The sequence below is a fragment of the Electrona antarctica genome (genome assembly GCF_951216825.1).
Source record: "Electrona antarctica genome assembly, chromosome: 10".
NCBI lineage: Eukaryota > Metazoa > Chordata > Actinopteri > Myctophiformes > Myctophidae > Electrona > Electrona antarctica.
In genome coordinates, this window is record NC_136791.1 from 20,748,958 (window position 1) to 20,765,707 (window position 16,750).

The 16,750-nt window shown below is 41.2% G+C and overlaps 1 protein-coding gene across 6 annotated transcripts in view; it reads right to left on the reverse strand.

Annotated features, from left to right (window-relative positions):
• Positions 1 to 4,702: 4,702 nt before the first annotated feature.
• The window catches only part of cpeb3 (cytoplasmic polyadenylation element binding protein 3), a 58,587-nt gene continuing 46,539 nt past the window's right edge, over positions 4,703 to 16,750 (reverse strand). For all 6 annotated transcript variants that reach the window (XM_079513184.1, XM_079513183.1, XM_079513182.1 and 3 more), the window contains 4 exons: positions 13,743 to 13,861; positions 12,312 to 12,426; positions 10,488 to 10,669; positions 4,703 to 7,058 (listed from right to left, as the gene is read on the reverse strand). In XM_079513184.1, coding sequence (XP_079369310.1) covers positions 6,831 to 7,058; positions 10,488 to 10,669; positions 12,312 to 12,426; positions 13,743 to 13,861 — 644 coding nt within the window. In that variant the 3' untranslated portion in view covers positions 4,703 to 6,830. The remainder of the gene's footprint in view (positions 7,059 to 10,487; positions 10,670 to 12,311; positions 12,427 to 13,742; positions 13,862 to 16,750) is intronic.

Here is a 16,750-nt window from a genome sequence, read left to right on the forward strand (position 1 = left end):
ATGGTCAGTATCATGATCAGTATCATGTTAGTATCATGATCAGTATCATGTCAGTATCATGGTCAGTATCATGTCAGTATCATGGTCAGTATCATGTCAGTATCATGGTCAGTATCATGTCAGTATCATGGTCAGTATCATGTCGGTATCATGGTCAGTATCATGATCAGTAACATGCCAGTATCATGATCAGTAACATGTCAGTATCATCATGGTCAGTAGTATGCTATGTTTGTGTGCAACGACGCACAGTATGACGAAGTAGAAAGCCAGGACGAGTACCACAGACGAAAAGTCAAAATTTCATTCTGACCCCTCCACGAAAAGGCCTCGTTGTCCTGAACCCTTATCTATCATTTATACATTATGGATCAATAGTGTGGACTTAGACTGTTATTCGTCTGTGGCATTATTGTGACAGGTTTATTTCCCCGTATGCATCTGCTATAAGCACCTCACTGTAGGCAGCAGTCAAGAGAGCACAGACAGACAGACAGACAGACAGAGGGGTGGTAGAAAGATGGAAGAGGCCATGCATGCAAAACACCACAAGGTTTCACAGCGTCGTACAACTACGTTTAATACGATTTAGCTTATTAGTAGTACAGAAAAAGAGGGAGGGGGAAAAAGTAAGGTGGGATCTACAAACTTCGAAGCAGTAGTAAGCATTAGCAGCGTTTGAGCTCCATCATGTTTTCAAATCACAGTTCTACTGCAAAGGTTCAGACAAGCATATAGGATAGGTCCAAGTCAACAATCTCAATACGCCTCATCAAGATATAGAACCATTATTCAAGTCAGGAATAAAAACCTAAAAAAACCCAAAAAAAAGCACAGATGCCTTATTAAAAAAGTACATTTCAAAAGTAGTGCGTTGTCTGTGGAAAAAACTAAATATCAAGCACATTGTCAATCTTTTTTTTTTCCCCCTTCTCATGTATTTTGAGATCACAACGAGATGACAAGACCTACAGTGTTTACCTACCCAAAGAACTTCCATGAAGCAGTATTGAATGTAGTATATAATCCAATTCTAGAGTTACATGAAATTACATGTATATGTACAGTATATAAGAGTGGAAATAAATAAGATGGCCGTCCGTCATCACCCAAATCTATTTTTCTACAACCAGCCCAATATTGTCCCTTTCATTTGCACACATATAGTTTTATTTATACGGTTATTGTAAGTGAATTTAAAACAAATAAAAATAAATGTAGCAAATAAATACTTTGTGTAGTGTACTGTACAGTATAATACTGACACATGAAAGAGAAAAGTCTTGGGCTATAGTTTAAATCAGGTTTGATATTAGCATCACCTGTATAACGTGATTTTATTTAAAAAAGGCAGTGATGTTCACTTTTCACTATGGAGCTTTGAGTTTGAGTGAGGGCTAGAAACCATAATGGCAAAAAAAAAAAAAAATACCGAAAACAAATTACGCAAATTAGACATTCGGGAAATGAGAAATGCTGAGAAATGTGAAAACCTTTAGACCAGTACTACTTCCCCTGGGTAATCAAGACCCATGTAACCCCCCTTCTAGATTCAGCTATACAGTGCATTGTAACACTTACATTCATACTAAGATACAATCACACCGGTGCACATCCCCTAGCTATGTCATAACCCAGGAACCAAACACACTTGATTTGGGGACATGTTAATGGTTGAGGACTTATTCAGAAGTTGCTGTTTAATATTTCACATCTAAGGAAGTTGCAACATTTCTCTTGGCCACATTTGAAGGTTCATCATTGTTATTTAGACTATACTGCACAAAATGGGGATGAAGTGTTGTGGTATTTGTGGCAATAGAAGACATAGCATTTGTAGTAGCAGAAGCAATGTAAAATGTAATGTTCAGCTTCCACAATTATATCACAACATACTGCATATAATGCTCCATTCTGCCATTTTATTGTATTGCCCATTCATTTGTTTACATTGCCAATCACTCAACATTACGAACCGCCATTGTGTTGTGTCGATTTTTTTTGTCTGTAGATCATTTTCACACTAATGTCAGCAACATCAGCGAGTTAACACATAAAGCTTAGCGTTTCAAGAATCTAGACACTTTAGTAACAACATTACAAAGGTTTTTTTTTTTTTCAGCTTCAAAAAATGAAACAAAGTGAACAAACGAAAAAATAAACTTTTTAAAGAATTAGCATCATAAAATTAATTTATTCCAAGTAAAAATACAAAATAATATTAATGACATTGACCAGATATGAAAGTCTCCCCCAGAAATAACTATTAATGGTTGAGAAATAAGTCTGTAAAGAAAATACGAAATAAAAATGAAAATATGTAAATATGTTTAAATTATTCTTTTTTTTTAGCAAAACCTTCTAAAAATAATGAAAATTTCTCAGTACAAAGGCTACATTACTACTGGAAGGTACTAGCAGGTAGAGTAGGTAAATACACAGTAGAAAATGATTTTAGTGAATCACAATGCTTGCAATGAAAATAATTCTGCAATAAAGATTTATGCCTCTTTTTTCTTGTTTTCTTCTTTTTTACAAACAGTACAAACAGTATTGCACATTACAACAAAGAATCAAGGTTCTTAGCCTTAAAAAATGGGACTAATTCAAGTCTTGCGTGAAGAGAAGGCCACCATTTAATTGATGCACCTTGGGGGCTTTTGATCAAGTTACAGGTGAAACACTTGTGTATTTTTGTGTTTAAAAATAACATTCTTATCCCTCTACCTCCAACAGTTCACTGACTCTCATAAGTCTTTCTTTTCTTTTCCTCCTCCAACGATGTCAGGCTAACAAATCAGGGTATGTTGCTTTTACAAAACAAAAAAGGAGCACACATACTTTTAGGAAACATAAAAAAGTTTTCTTAAAAAAATAATGAACAGAAGATCTCTTTCACAATTCTGGTCAGCATAGTAAATGATTGATTATAAATATACAAAAAACGAGGGAAGTATCTTCAGTTTTCTTGTTAAGCACCTGATATTTCTAAAGATCTCTTTTGGAGAACACGGATGATATTGTTTTTTCAGATCACTACCGCTTATGCCAATTTATGCTTCGAACCACGGTGTCGCTCACCTAAAATAGCAGATCTACAAGCTCACGACGAGTCGCATCCACGTCGCCTTGTACTGTATAGGTCAGCTATTTTCAATGCGTGACACAGTTGTGTGATCAAGTAGGAATCAGGCTTTATTTGTTGGTTTTGGTGACACCGTGCCTTCACGGCATTTCGACTGGTTGGACGATCACTCTAACCTTCTCTGTAATAAAGTAGACTGTACTTTCGCTAACTACATCATTATATTAAAGTTATAAAGCTCTAGCTCCTTCAGTTGTTCTTTTTTCCAAAAATAAATTTTTAAAATAAAAGCAAAATAAGCATGATAAAAAATAAAATCAACCATCTGTTAAATCATTTCTCTCGAATAATTAAATTAATATATATTTGTTTTCATCTGAATAAACTTAGAAAATATCAATTTCTCTCCTAATATATTTCAAAATTGAGGTATTGCAAAAGATCATATCAGTCAGAAAGCACGCTTTTTCGTTTTTCTTTTCTTAATAACAAAAAGAATTGCTGACTGTCAAACTGTTCAGATACAAAGAGTAGTGCATAACAAATGTCTATCATAGAGAAGAAACAAACATAGAAAACCCATCTGGGTGGGGAAAGAAACATCACAAAAACACCCAGAATTCACTTTCATAGGGTTATACATTATTACTCATGGTTTGGTTAGCCTCTTTTTTTTATCGTCTTAGTAAAAAAGTATCTTCTGCTTAGTTTCAATTAGTTATCTTTTACAATAAACAAACAAAACGTCTATCTAAAGCAAACAGTTTGCGACTAAAACGAGAGAGGGACTGCGGGGTCTCATCACGGGACAATCACAGCTCACAGACGAGGGGGGAAAACGACACACAAACTTGCAACGATGTAATTGAGATCCAGTCGGATTGTCCATAAAACTGTTAAAACCAGTGTAACTTAGCCCCCAACCCAACCCCCACCCCCCCCCCCCCCCCCACCCCAGTTCCACCGATCAAACCCAAGCCACCCCAACTTCAGCAGCCAATACTTAAGATTCTAGGTATTGCATTCATAACTACCAAATGCCTCCCCCATCCCACCCGCATAGCCCGACCCTCCCCCAGTCCATTGAACTGCACCCTATACCATAGCCTTTTGATAAAAAAATATGTCCACCATTTTAGCAGGTCAATAATCTACTTCAAGCTTTGCAGGAAAAAAATAATAATAATCTGGATAAATATGGTAACCCAGCTAGCACGTCATGTTCTGGCAATGTTATTCCAACCTCCTATAGCCGTGTAGTGACAACGTGTGCAGGCTAAGGAGGAGCTCAGTTTGTCAACCTAAAAGTCTCCAGTAGCTTCATATAATGTTCTGCTTTTTAATCTAGTCACTGCCTTCGTTCTTTATCAAAATTATTCCACAAAATGCATCTACCTTGCACCTTTAGCCCCCTCAGGTGAGGCTTAATTATTAGCGCAGTCTCTTTTGTGGGTAAGAGAGTGTGTGTGTGTGTGTGTGTGTGTGTGTGTGTGTGTGTCGGTGTGTGTGTGTGTGTGTGTTTGTGTGTGTGTGACTGTGTGACTGTGTGACTGTGTGTGTGTGTGTGTGTGTGTGTGTGTGTGTGTGTGTGTGTGTGTGTGTGACTGTGTGTGTGTGTGTGTGTGTGTGTGTGTGTGTGTGTGTGTGTGTGTGTGTGTGTGTGTGTGTGTGTGTGTGTGTGTGTGTGTGTGTGTGTGTGTGTGTGTGTGTGTGTGTGTGTGTGTGTGTGGGTGGTTTGCTGAAGTTGAACGTGAGCTCTTTGGTTATTTTGGGGCACATGAACTTGCGTTTTGTGAACTGTGGTTGTTTCTTAGTTAAGCTCACATTATTCTGTCTTATGTATGTGTTGGATCAGACTGTTTGCCTGCTTGTGTGTGCGTGTGTGTGTGTGTGTGTGTGTGTGTGTGTGTGTGTGTGTGTGTGTGTGTGTGTGTGTGTGTGTGTGTGTGTGTGTGTGTGTGTGTGTGTGTGTGTGTGTGTGTGTGTGTGTGTGTGTGTGTGTGTGAGAGAGAGTGAGAGAGATAAAAACATAACACTAACATCTGTATAACGTTACGCGTGTCTATATGTGTGTAAGAGGCTGTTTGTACTGGTGCAAGTGTGTGTGTACAAGAGAACACATATACGATGTGCATACACTAGTTATGAAGTTTCACAGGACTTCTATGTCGGACATCAACGACAGTTAAAGCGAATCACAGTTCTATAGGCATACTCAAGACCTAACTACATACGGTATAAAAAAATTGCACAATTATATCAACAATCACTGCAAAAAAAAACGTACTTCACCTATCATAGACAGTTTTAAATGGTAAATCCTACATTTAATTGGATTTAAGATTACGTTTTTTCCCCCACGCCACGCGTCCCCAATCTTTAGGATGTGTTGACCATCTTTTTAAATATATATATATATATTGTTTTCCTTCCTTATGCTCTGGCACCCAGCCCAGTGGTACCAGTGGGTCCAGCATCTGACCCAGTCTTTTTTCCTATTCCTGTCCGGTTTCCGTGCTAGTTTGTATGTACACCTATAGAGTGTTGTGCAAACATGGGCAGAGTTGAATAGTAGACATGATACTGAAATAATTCTATTGCATGCAGCAACCCGATTGAAATAAACATGCAGTTACGGGGCGACCCAGCCCACTCCCCTCCTCCCACCCCTCCACCCTGATAGCCATCATTATCTTAGGGGTGCCCCCTCCCCCCCTATGATAGCTCGTCATCCTGAACACTGGGCGCTTCTCTAGTTTCCTTGTTTTTTGTGTGAGTGTTTGTTTTGTTTTTTACACCCTATAGCCTGAATAAAGTACTTGTGGTATCTGTTCATACCATGAATTTAGCAGCAAAGCTATTGCAGCATTACATTGACATAACACTAAAACATAATGTTATTATAAAACAGTCCTAGAAATCAAAAGCAAAATAATCCGATTGCGCTTATGAGGTATTAATATCTTCAGAGTCAAAATTGAGAGTGAGTATAGCCGTGTTATTTTTACTCTGGGCGTTACTGGCCCACACTACTGGATAGTTGTTAGATCTTGCTACATCCTATGCCATCTATTTTACTTTTCTGTATGCATTAATTTTCATTTGCCTTTGGTAATTATTTTTCTAGGGGTAATAGACCTACAATAGTTTTTCTTTTCTTTTTTTTGAAGATAAGTGCATGCTCCTTTTACACAAATTTTAAATTATCTATTTATAGACATAGATAAATAACAAAAATCTCTCTATATATATTTTTTTAAATATGGGTACGGTCCCACCTCTGTCTCATCAAGGTGGGTTCCAGCAGGACACAGCGAGCCACCCAGGCAACAGAACATAACCAGGTGTTAAACATATACAGACCATCCTGTGTGCGTTTAGTGAGATTTTGTGCCAAAGTGCAAATTCTAAGCTGATAGACTTTCGCAAATTTCACTTAAATTTCCCCTTGTCTATTTTCAGAGAGGGGAAAAACACTGTACAATGAGTTCAGTGTGGTGTCACTCGAGTAAAAGTCCCATGTATTATTCGATGTCATCCTTTTTGCTTTTTTTTTTCGCAAGGTGGTAATGGGGTGGAGCGGGGGTGGAGTGGAGTGGAGTGGGGTGGGGTGGGGTTGGGGGTGCAGCACTGTCCTCGGGTGGTGTTGGTTGGGACTGTGGGACCGGATGGATGGATGGATGGATGGGGGGGGGGGGGGGGGTCCACCAGGAACAGGGGCTGACGCGACGCCCGGACACCCCTCTCAGCTCCAACGGAAGGACACGTGTCGAGGACGGTCGCCCCCCTCCTTCACCAGTGGCTTGTGGAACTCGCGGCCGGCCCGGGAGTGGATGCTGGCCCAGCAGTACTCGCAGTAGTACTGCAGGCAGGTGACGTTGGCACAGAAGAAGGGGGCGAACTTGCCCCCGCAGCGGGCGCCCTGGCATTCGTCGCACATCTGGTCGTCCAGGACGTACGGTTTCACCTCCACCTGAGGACGAAAAGAACAGAAGACATTTGAGTCGCTCCAATTTGACCCAAATCACGGGGCGTACGCGAGTGCCACGCTACAAGCTTGTAGATGTGCGATTTTAGAAAAATCATGAAAACGTGCAAATGTTTGAATATATATTCTTTCACAGCAAACGTTTTTAACTCATATCTTTTGTTTCTGGAGGTCCCTGGAATAACAATAATATTTTCAGATGGGGGTCGGCGACCAATTACATATCATTTTGGGGGTCCTTGACATGAAATAGTTTGAGATATAGAAACATAGGTTTTTCAGAAAACTGTCAGGATTTAGAAGACATTTGTAGAAACTGGTCTCAGTCTCAATGAGGCTATAGGAGACAAGAAACAAGAGTGGCGTTGGCATGGAGACTGGAGAAGCCTTGGTATAGGTGTGATTCATGCTGACCTCAACCAGTGGTCTGGGGACCACCAGTGGTCATTGAGGGGGTTCCAGGTGGTCCCCAGTTAAAATTAAATGATGGAGAGTTGGTAACCAAATGGACTCTTATAGATCTTTAACTCTTGAGAGCGCAACCATGAAACCATTTGGTTTCATTTTACGCTCTCAAGAGTTAAATTATTGTTAAACATCTGCATTACTTAATTTATAAGATGTCTACACAATTAAGAGAATGTAGAAGAATTGTTATTTTGATCAACGTTTGCCTATTACCATAGGAGAGATAAGATAATCAATCCACACATCAATACAGCATGTAATTGTCTTATTCAACGACAACAAAAGATTCTAAGACAAGTTTGGGGTCTGAGACGCTAAATGTTATCAAATGGTGGTCCGTACGTGGCTTAAATGCAGAATAATAAATGGACCTTGTCCTTGACATGAAAAGGGTTGAACAAAGTATGGTAGACACTCCCTGAGCACTGAGCTGCAGGCTTCAAGTGTGCTCTTTAAAACCCTATGGTAGCCACGCCCCATCCCCCTCCACACACACCTGCAAACAGACACAAGACTCCTTATGTTTGGTAGTACAAAATAGTGAAATAAACAACTTATAATGTACACCTCATGGAAGTTGAGTGGAGTAGTCTGGGTTGTTAGGAAGTGAAAACCGCTCAGTCACAAGTGTGGGACAGTTTGAATGAGAAGTTAATTCATCTTCATAACAAACTGCTTGGTCCATTTGTTTTTATTCTGCAGGTGAGTTAGCTACCTATGCTAAGCATTAACGCGTGTGTGCGTGCGTTTGAGAGTGAGGGTGAAATTAATAAATAAAGGTGCTTGAAGCGCTGTGTGCATGGGTCCTATATACATTTATAGAATACATGTTTGACACAATGTTTTGTTTGGGGTGTCACAGCACCAAATCCGTGTATGAAACATCATTCTTAACTGTTTACCAATGATGGTTTCATTGAAAGTGATATTGAACCAAGTGTTACAACCTGAATTGCAACAACTAGATTTCTATCTCTCAATTTATTTCAAGGCAGCTTCCTTCCTAAAATGTATTATTTATGCTATTGCTAGTGAGTTGTGACAGGGTATAGTGTACACTACAGTATGTGGCTATTGGTCAGCTTTCTTTCTTTCTACCTTACTTATTTACTGTATACTCAAAGCTTATGGCGTCTCTCAACCTGCTCCACAGGTACACGAAGCTCAGCTTCTCAGCCCTGAGTCCATTCTCCTGTGACATGCATATGCTGTGAATGCTGGACCCTAGAGCCTGCCCTAAATCCCTGGCCACTGCACTACACCAGAATGCTATTTGCTATATAATGCTAAGACTGAGTGAGAAGATGGCAGCCAGGAGAATGAACTCTCTCTCTCTATCCATGGGTTCCAAAGTTTGACCCTGGCATCACTTACACAACTGATGACATCAAGTAAAAGATGGCTCATGGTAGGAACTTTGTTTTTTGCTTCTTTGCTGCTGCTGCTTGTGTTGTACAGTATGCTGTGTGTATACTACTACTTCTTTCTTTCTGTGTCCCGTTTGGTCCAGGGAAAAATACTTATATTAAATAGTTTAGTTGATGCATTCAAATGTCAGTCCAGTCAAACTAAAGACACCATAACCAGCCCCCGAGGATACTGTAGATGGTGACAGCCTAGTGGAGGTTGGTGATGGAGGTATATGGAGGTATGGGGGAGGCAGGCAGCCCTCCTCTGCAGACACTATCGGCCTGCTGGCTGACAACCAGTCTTGCTTGGTCACAACTCGGCACACTACTACTGGCCGTCAGGCCCAGGCAAGCCAAGCCAGCACAACCCAAGTGAATATAGTGTATGTCTATAGGGAAGTACTATAATTAAGCCGGCCCTGTGCGTCTGCGACTTGAAAACATCTGTCGGGACTCCAGCAGCCCGAAAGCCCATGGTCATTATTACACACAGCCAGGGCCTCCCTGGGCCTGGCGCTACTGTGGGCTGAGTCCAGTAAGGAGGCTGGAAACTGTGCTGTAATGAAAGCTCTGATACACATGGGAGGAGAGGTCGCTCTACAACAGTGGTTTTCAACCCTTCGGCATTTGAGCCACGGACCACCATCTGATGAGATTTAGCCTCTCGGACCCAAAACTAAAGAATATTTGTTTTAATTGGAAAAGATTTAGTCTACAATTCCATGCTTTTGGCAAACATTGATCAAAATAACAATTCTTCTACATTCTTTAATTGTCTAGACTTCTTGTAAATGAAGTAATACGGATGTTTAGTAATTTAACTCTTGAGAGCGTAGAATGAAACCAAATAGATAGGTAAGTGTAAAGATTTCATGTTATGCTCTCAAGAGTTGAGATAGTCTGGACCAGAAGCGTATCTACAATAAGGCGAGGGCAGGCGTCCGCCTGTCCAAATCCATTTATGGCCTGGCCAAAATCCATACAATGAGAAAAAAAGAAGACAAAAACAAGACCTGAGAACTATTAATGGACAGCTGATTGGCCGTTGCGGTAGAGCGCGACCCTCACTCACCCATTGGAATGTAAATGCATGCCTTTCAGCCTTTGTATACTACTCGTCTGGCAGGTATATATCTTTGAAAACATTTAGTGCTACGATTGTGTGCGGGGAGACGACAATTAACACATGATCTTGCCTGCCCAAAATTCCTGGATACGCCACTGGTCTGGACGGAGGGAAAATATTCAATGACGTACACAACACGGAAGCAAAGCATTACCAGGCGACGGAGACGCCAAGAACGGGTAAAAAATAATACTAGTGATGCTGGATGCATTATAATAAACTAGAAATGCACTCTGTCGAGGTGCCAACTTGCACCTTGCACACAAGTAGGCCATACGTGGCCTACTAAGGTACGATCACCACACGTACCTTAGTAGGCCATACGTGGCCTACTAAGGTACGATCACCACACGTACCTTAGTTACGTCATCAGCGTCATAAGAGAAACAAACGCACATGAACTTTGCTCACCCTCTTGTCGATGTCATTGTGCTGCAGCTGAACGAAGCGGGCGCTGATGGCGGCGATGTAGCTCTGCTGATTGGAGAAAGCCACGCGTCCCGCCCCCTTCGGGTACTTGAGCTCCGGGTCGGTGTCGATGCCGGCGTAGCACACGCCTCCGTACAGACGGTCCATTATCATCGCCAGCTCCACTAGAGGGGGGCGACGAGACGGAAAGTAAGTAGAGCGACGTTAGTGACACATTCTGTGGTGGGGAAAAAGTATACTCACGAGTCACATTGTGAGTATGTGAGTATGTGAGTAGGGACACACTTGTGTCGCCGACTTTGACTTGTCATCAAAATGTACCAAAGTAGAAAGTACTCACTACTATGAAGAATGTCCCATTTCAAGTCTTCAAATGTATACAAATATTTTTCAAATAGCAGATCTAGTCTACTATAGCTCACAATGCGTCGCATCGCAACGCATTGTGAGCTTGTACATCTTCTATTTTCAAATGGACAAAATGTATGTAGGGATGAAGTGGTTAATTAATGTATGTTTTGTAATAATAATCAAAAATCTACAAAGTAACTATTAACTAAAGTTTTCAAATAGATAGTAGTGGAGTTTAAAGTACAATATTTGGATATGAGATGTAGTGGAGCAGAAGTAAGAAGTATTGGAAATTGGAAATACTCAAGTAAAGTACAAATTCCTCAATTGTACCCATGTACAGTACTTAAGTAAATGTACTTAGGATCACAAATCTCAGTGTTGACTGTTTTTTTTTTAATCAGTTGTGGAAAGTAACTCTCACACTACCTCCTGTTCTTGTTTTGAACTAAGAGGTGGGGGGGGGGGGGGGGGTGTCTGACTGCAGCATGGCACTATCTATGCATCACATGACTCCATCAGTCTGCAGTACTAGCTGCACTATGCACTATTCATTAGAAAAACAGCCGTCTCCAAATGCTGATATAATTAGCAGGAGTCACATTGCAGACAACAAGCGAGCGATGTTTATCTCTTAGAACAGAAAGATTGAGCCATCTACCAACCATATACCATGAATACTTTAACGTGACTACCGGGTTTTGGCCCACTTCCTGGAAACCCTAGGAGGTTTGGAGGATTACATTCTCATGGGGAAGAACATTCATTACAGTCAGTAGCGTGCACAGACATCTTGAGGGGCAGCTGGTGCTCAAGTGAAAAAGAGGGCACCTTGTGCGGCGCGTGGAACCACCGGATGCCTTAACCCATTTAGACCGTACAACGTGTGGGAACGTCATAACTAATCCAACCGACGGGTTTGTGTGTGTACACATGTCCTAGCGCATTTTCATTGACATTCTGGCACCCCGAGCTTCTATTTTGAAAGAAATAATGTTAATAAGTGTGTTGAGATTTATAGATTTTGGTGCATAACTAATATATTAGAAGCTTTTAATCCGGAATTGATCGATGTCACGATGGGCCACATACTGTACAAAACAAAAATACAATTAACAAACTGAACTTTCAAAAGGGCATGTTGCTGTCCAGAGGGACCACCTTAGTGTCCATCTGTGCAGCTCCCTGATTACAGCCTCTGGGCCTTCCAACACACTGGGCCAGCCAACCTCATGAAGCCATGTTGGAAGGTTTGAGTTAATCACTTGAGAACCCCAGCATCCCTTTTCTTGGGGAGGAACATTCACTAAAAGTATAGCAAATCTACAATGTTGGATTTTCTATTTTCGGCGAAGAGATTTTATGTAGATCGGAAAAAAGAATGCACGTCCAGTGCAACCTAAGTGCTTTTTATGAAAAAAGATGTGCTGCCTGGTACCAGACAAATCCTCTTACCTGCACGCAGAGGCCGTGGCACCCCTCCCACGAAGATGGTCTTGCGGGGGTCCAGAGGTTGTGATCCATCCATCACAAAGTCACTGTCACTGAGGTTCCAGGGACGAATCTGGACCTGAACAGGAAAAGTGGCCAAAAACACTTGATTAAAAATTGCACGTGTACACATCATATATGGCATAGAACTTATAAAAGGAACAAGATGCAGAGATCTCCATATATGGGCACAAAAGGGACAGAGAGAGACGAGTACTCTGACAACGGGTACAATGGGTATTTGATAACCATGATTCCCAATTTGCATCGATCCTCAGTAGTAGGCCTATCTAAGAAAAGCAGTCAGTTTATGTGGACCGAGTTGCGTGCAACAAGCGCATAAAAAGCATGATAATCCTCACTTCAGTCGACCAAAAAGTCGGCCACTCATCACAGGCAGGGCCGGGGTGTTATGGATTCCTCTCGGTAATAAATCACTGTTTACCGACGGTATGCAGTATGCTTTGAATTAAATTTAAAAATAAATACATAATAATAATCATTGTTATAATGACAATAATATAAGGGGGCACAGTGCAGTGGCACAGTTAGCGGCATGCTCACTCCTCATGCATTGAAGGAAGCATGAGTTCAGCTTGAGGCTATCCTATGGTTGGCAGAGGGAGAGTATACTGTAGCACCCAGGATTACAGTTTTTACAATTCACCCTTTGTCAAGTCCCGCCCGTGGTTCTGCCCCTCTTCGCACCCATTGGTTGCCGTTTCATGGTTGGACAAAAATGCTCTTTCTCCATCCACTACCATTGAAATAACAGGTTTTTCAGTTGCTTCGTATTGATAATCTGTGCATTCAATTCTTATTTTAAACTTGGTGTCAGTAAAAAGGAACAACACAGCATGGTGACTGGGCATATCATGTTTGTTTTTAGTTTTTTTCCAAAAATGATGTTTTAGCAAATTCAACATAAACAAGGTGGAACCAGGGCGGAACAAGGCAGAAGAGCCTCCTGGTTAGTCAGTCAGGGACCAATCGGAAGGCTGACAAAGGGTGAATTGGCACCGGGTGAAAGATGGGTTAGAAAATCGTGAGATAAAAAATGTAATAAAAATAATAATAATTGCGGTTATGAACTTGATAGCGTGGTATGCCTCACACAGTGTTGCGGTATGGTGGTGTGACCCAGCCCTATACTCACAGTATTGCGGTATGGTGGTGTGACCCAGCCCTATACTCACAGTATTGCGGTATGGTGGTGTGACCCAGCCCTATACTCACAGGGCGGTATGGTGGTGTGACCCAGCCCTATACTCACAGGGCGGTATGGTGGTGTGACCCAGCCCTATACTCACAGGTTTGTCCTGCGGTATGGTGGTGTGACCCAGCCCTATAGTATGGTGGTGTGACCCAGCCCTATAGTATGGTGGTGTGACTCACAGGTTTGTCCTTGATGGTGGGGCTGGAAACACACAGGTAGAGTTTTCCGTCCTCCTCGATGCAGGCGTCGATCAGAGCCTGGACTGAGCTCTCCTCTTGAAACAGCAGGAAGGCATAGCCTGACAGACGGAGAGCAAACAAAGCATTTAGTGGAGAAAAAAACAACCACTTTATTTAATTCACAGTAACGACTGTAAGAGTCACACAAGCTTGTGACCGTGATGATGTTTTTTATTTCTGTCCTCCAGACAAGAAGTCAGAAATAAACAGTCTACATTATGGAAGTCATAATCTTATGACCCACACCACGCTTGGCATTTCTTTCCTTCTGGGAATTATTCATAGATTAAAAAAGAATGCACACGCATGTGCGTGTCTTCTTCTCATGGGAACAAGTCTTCAGAGTCCTGCTTTTTCTTTTTTTCTTTTCTTGCTTGACTTGCCCCGCAAGCTTCCATGTGACACATCATCCTCACGGACGGTACAGCGAGTACCTTGCAGCCTGTGCTCACACAGCATACCGACTAACATCAAAAAGAGAACCATGCCAAATTGAAGCATAACACCCCCACCGCCATATCTTGGATATTAATGTAAGTAATGTCTCTGGCACGGAAGGGGGGGAGGGAATTATAGGAGAGTCTCTGAGCACCATTAAAATATGTATCATTAAAAAAAGAGAGAGACCTGTTCCCAGTGGGGATCCCATAAAAAAAGATTTTGTAAAATGAAAAACTAACTTGAAAGACTGCATTCGTCACATTTCTCCACAGGTGGGTTTTGAATGACAATAAGGAAGTGATAGTGATACATTTTGGCTAGCCCAAATGAGCTATAACCAAACTTCAAAACTTACTTGGATGCATGAAACAAGACCAGAGAGAATGAAAATAAGGTCAGGGGAACAGGCCCATGACCCATAGCAAAAATGCTATAGGCCTATATCACAGCACACACACACACACACACACACACACACGCACACACACAGCTGTGCTGACTGATGAGGCTAGCAGAACTCTGGCAACAACTCGTGGGCTCACGAGTGCTAAAGGAATATGAGCTGTGGAATGCATACGTGTGTGCACATGTGCGCCGCACAATTTGCCCACTTGGGAAAAGAAGAGGTCGGTGTCTCTCTCTCTCTCCTCCAGCTTATGCTCACTTTGTTCAAAGCTTCCCGCGAGATTTTAAGACCTCTACTCTCGGTCACCTGCGTACTTATAGGCTATACACATATGCAACAAAGTGAAAATGGCAAAGAGGAATTTGCAACTGTGTTGTTGATCTCCCAGGAGTAGAACTACTACAGACGAGGAGAAAAGCCTATGAAAAAGAGTATGAACTATGTCTATGAATGTGTCCAGACCAATTACAATTGAAGCATTTATCCAGAGTCACTTACAAAGTTCAAGATCAGAGTAAATGATTGGATAAATGGTCAGAATGCCAATAAATAAACTAAGCTACACAGTAACTAGGATACTATAGGTCAGAGGTCATCAAACCTGCAGTATGATACACTATGAACCTTGATATACTGTATCTAACAGCATCATATCTAGCATTTGTGGAAACTATACGTCTAGTAGTCAACATACACCGTACGTCTACTAAGTAGTAGAATTTGAGAAATGGACATTGTGAGGTTCCTGGTCCTCCTCAGACTCCTCATAAGAGAGATGGTTCTTTTATGGTTTAAAAGGTTGTTGGAGTTAAGAGTTTTAGAGCTTAGAATTAGGAGAAAATTCAGGTTGGATTTAGGGAAACTCCCTAAAGGATTCGGCATTCAGAGGTTAGGTTGGAGATACTGTATGCTTGATGTACTGTATATGTACGTAGTTGTGTGCTGGTGTTGTCGACGTGTTGTGTGTGAGCTTCTATAATAGCTAATTGTGACCGGTGCTAAAGTCATTGGATTTTGTTTTATTTTTCCATGTAATAATACGATAGCAGGGAATCAAAGCTTCAAATTGACATATTGGTTGTTTAGTTTGACCCACCAGCTTTAGAGATATGGCTTATAGAGTAATGTCTTGCATAAAACGAGTTGAGAAATCAGGCTTGAAAGGTTCACTTTATGTGGTCTCTAACATTACACCTAGCTACATGTTTAGGCATTTATTTCATATTTACATGTTGATTTCAGCTCTGACATTTATTTCAGACATGCTCTCGTATGTGAAGAATGTGCCTGTGCTATTAACCCATTTTGGATTAAAAAAATAAATAAATTCAGTTTTTCTTCTCTGGTGAAAAGCTGGAGGCTGCACGATGGCAGCCCCTCAGTCAAACCTGGTTACTATTTGTGGTGCGCTTCCTTCACCTTAGGTTTATGTTTATGTTTATTGAAGGATCCCCATTAGAGACACATGACTGAGCCTCTAGTCTTCCTGGGGTCCTTAGGTTTAGGGTTAAACATGGCATTTATGAAATTGCCACCCTAAAATGTCACAAGTATAGTAATGCAACTTGTGTGAGTGTGCCTCTCTGCGTGCTATGTGTTATGTGTTACAAGTTAAAGTCCGGAATTCAACATGCACTTGAGTAGTGGCCAACATGTACACAGGGCTTAAGCGGGTAATGTATGTTCTGTAATAATTATCCAAATCTGTAACTAGTAACGTAAGGTTTTAAAATAAATGTAGTGGAGTAAAAGTACAATATATTTGGATCTGAGATGTAGTGGAGTAGAAGTACAACTATTGGAGATTGGATATACTAACTAGAGTATAGTACAAATACCTCAAAAATTTACTTAAGTATACAGTACTTAAGTAAATGTACTTAGTTACTTTCCACCACTGGTCACACGTTACAGTGATGTGAGAGAGAGGCCCCTCAGAATGCTTCCACACTAATTCAGTATTTTAGCCGTGACGTGAGCGCCCCTCCAGAGATACTTCCGGGTCCTACTTTTGTGTCCCCATAGAGTTATACTGTGACACTCCGTCTGACTAAATCTGAGACAAAAACAACCACGAAAGTCTAATTTTACCGCTTTCCTT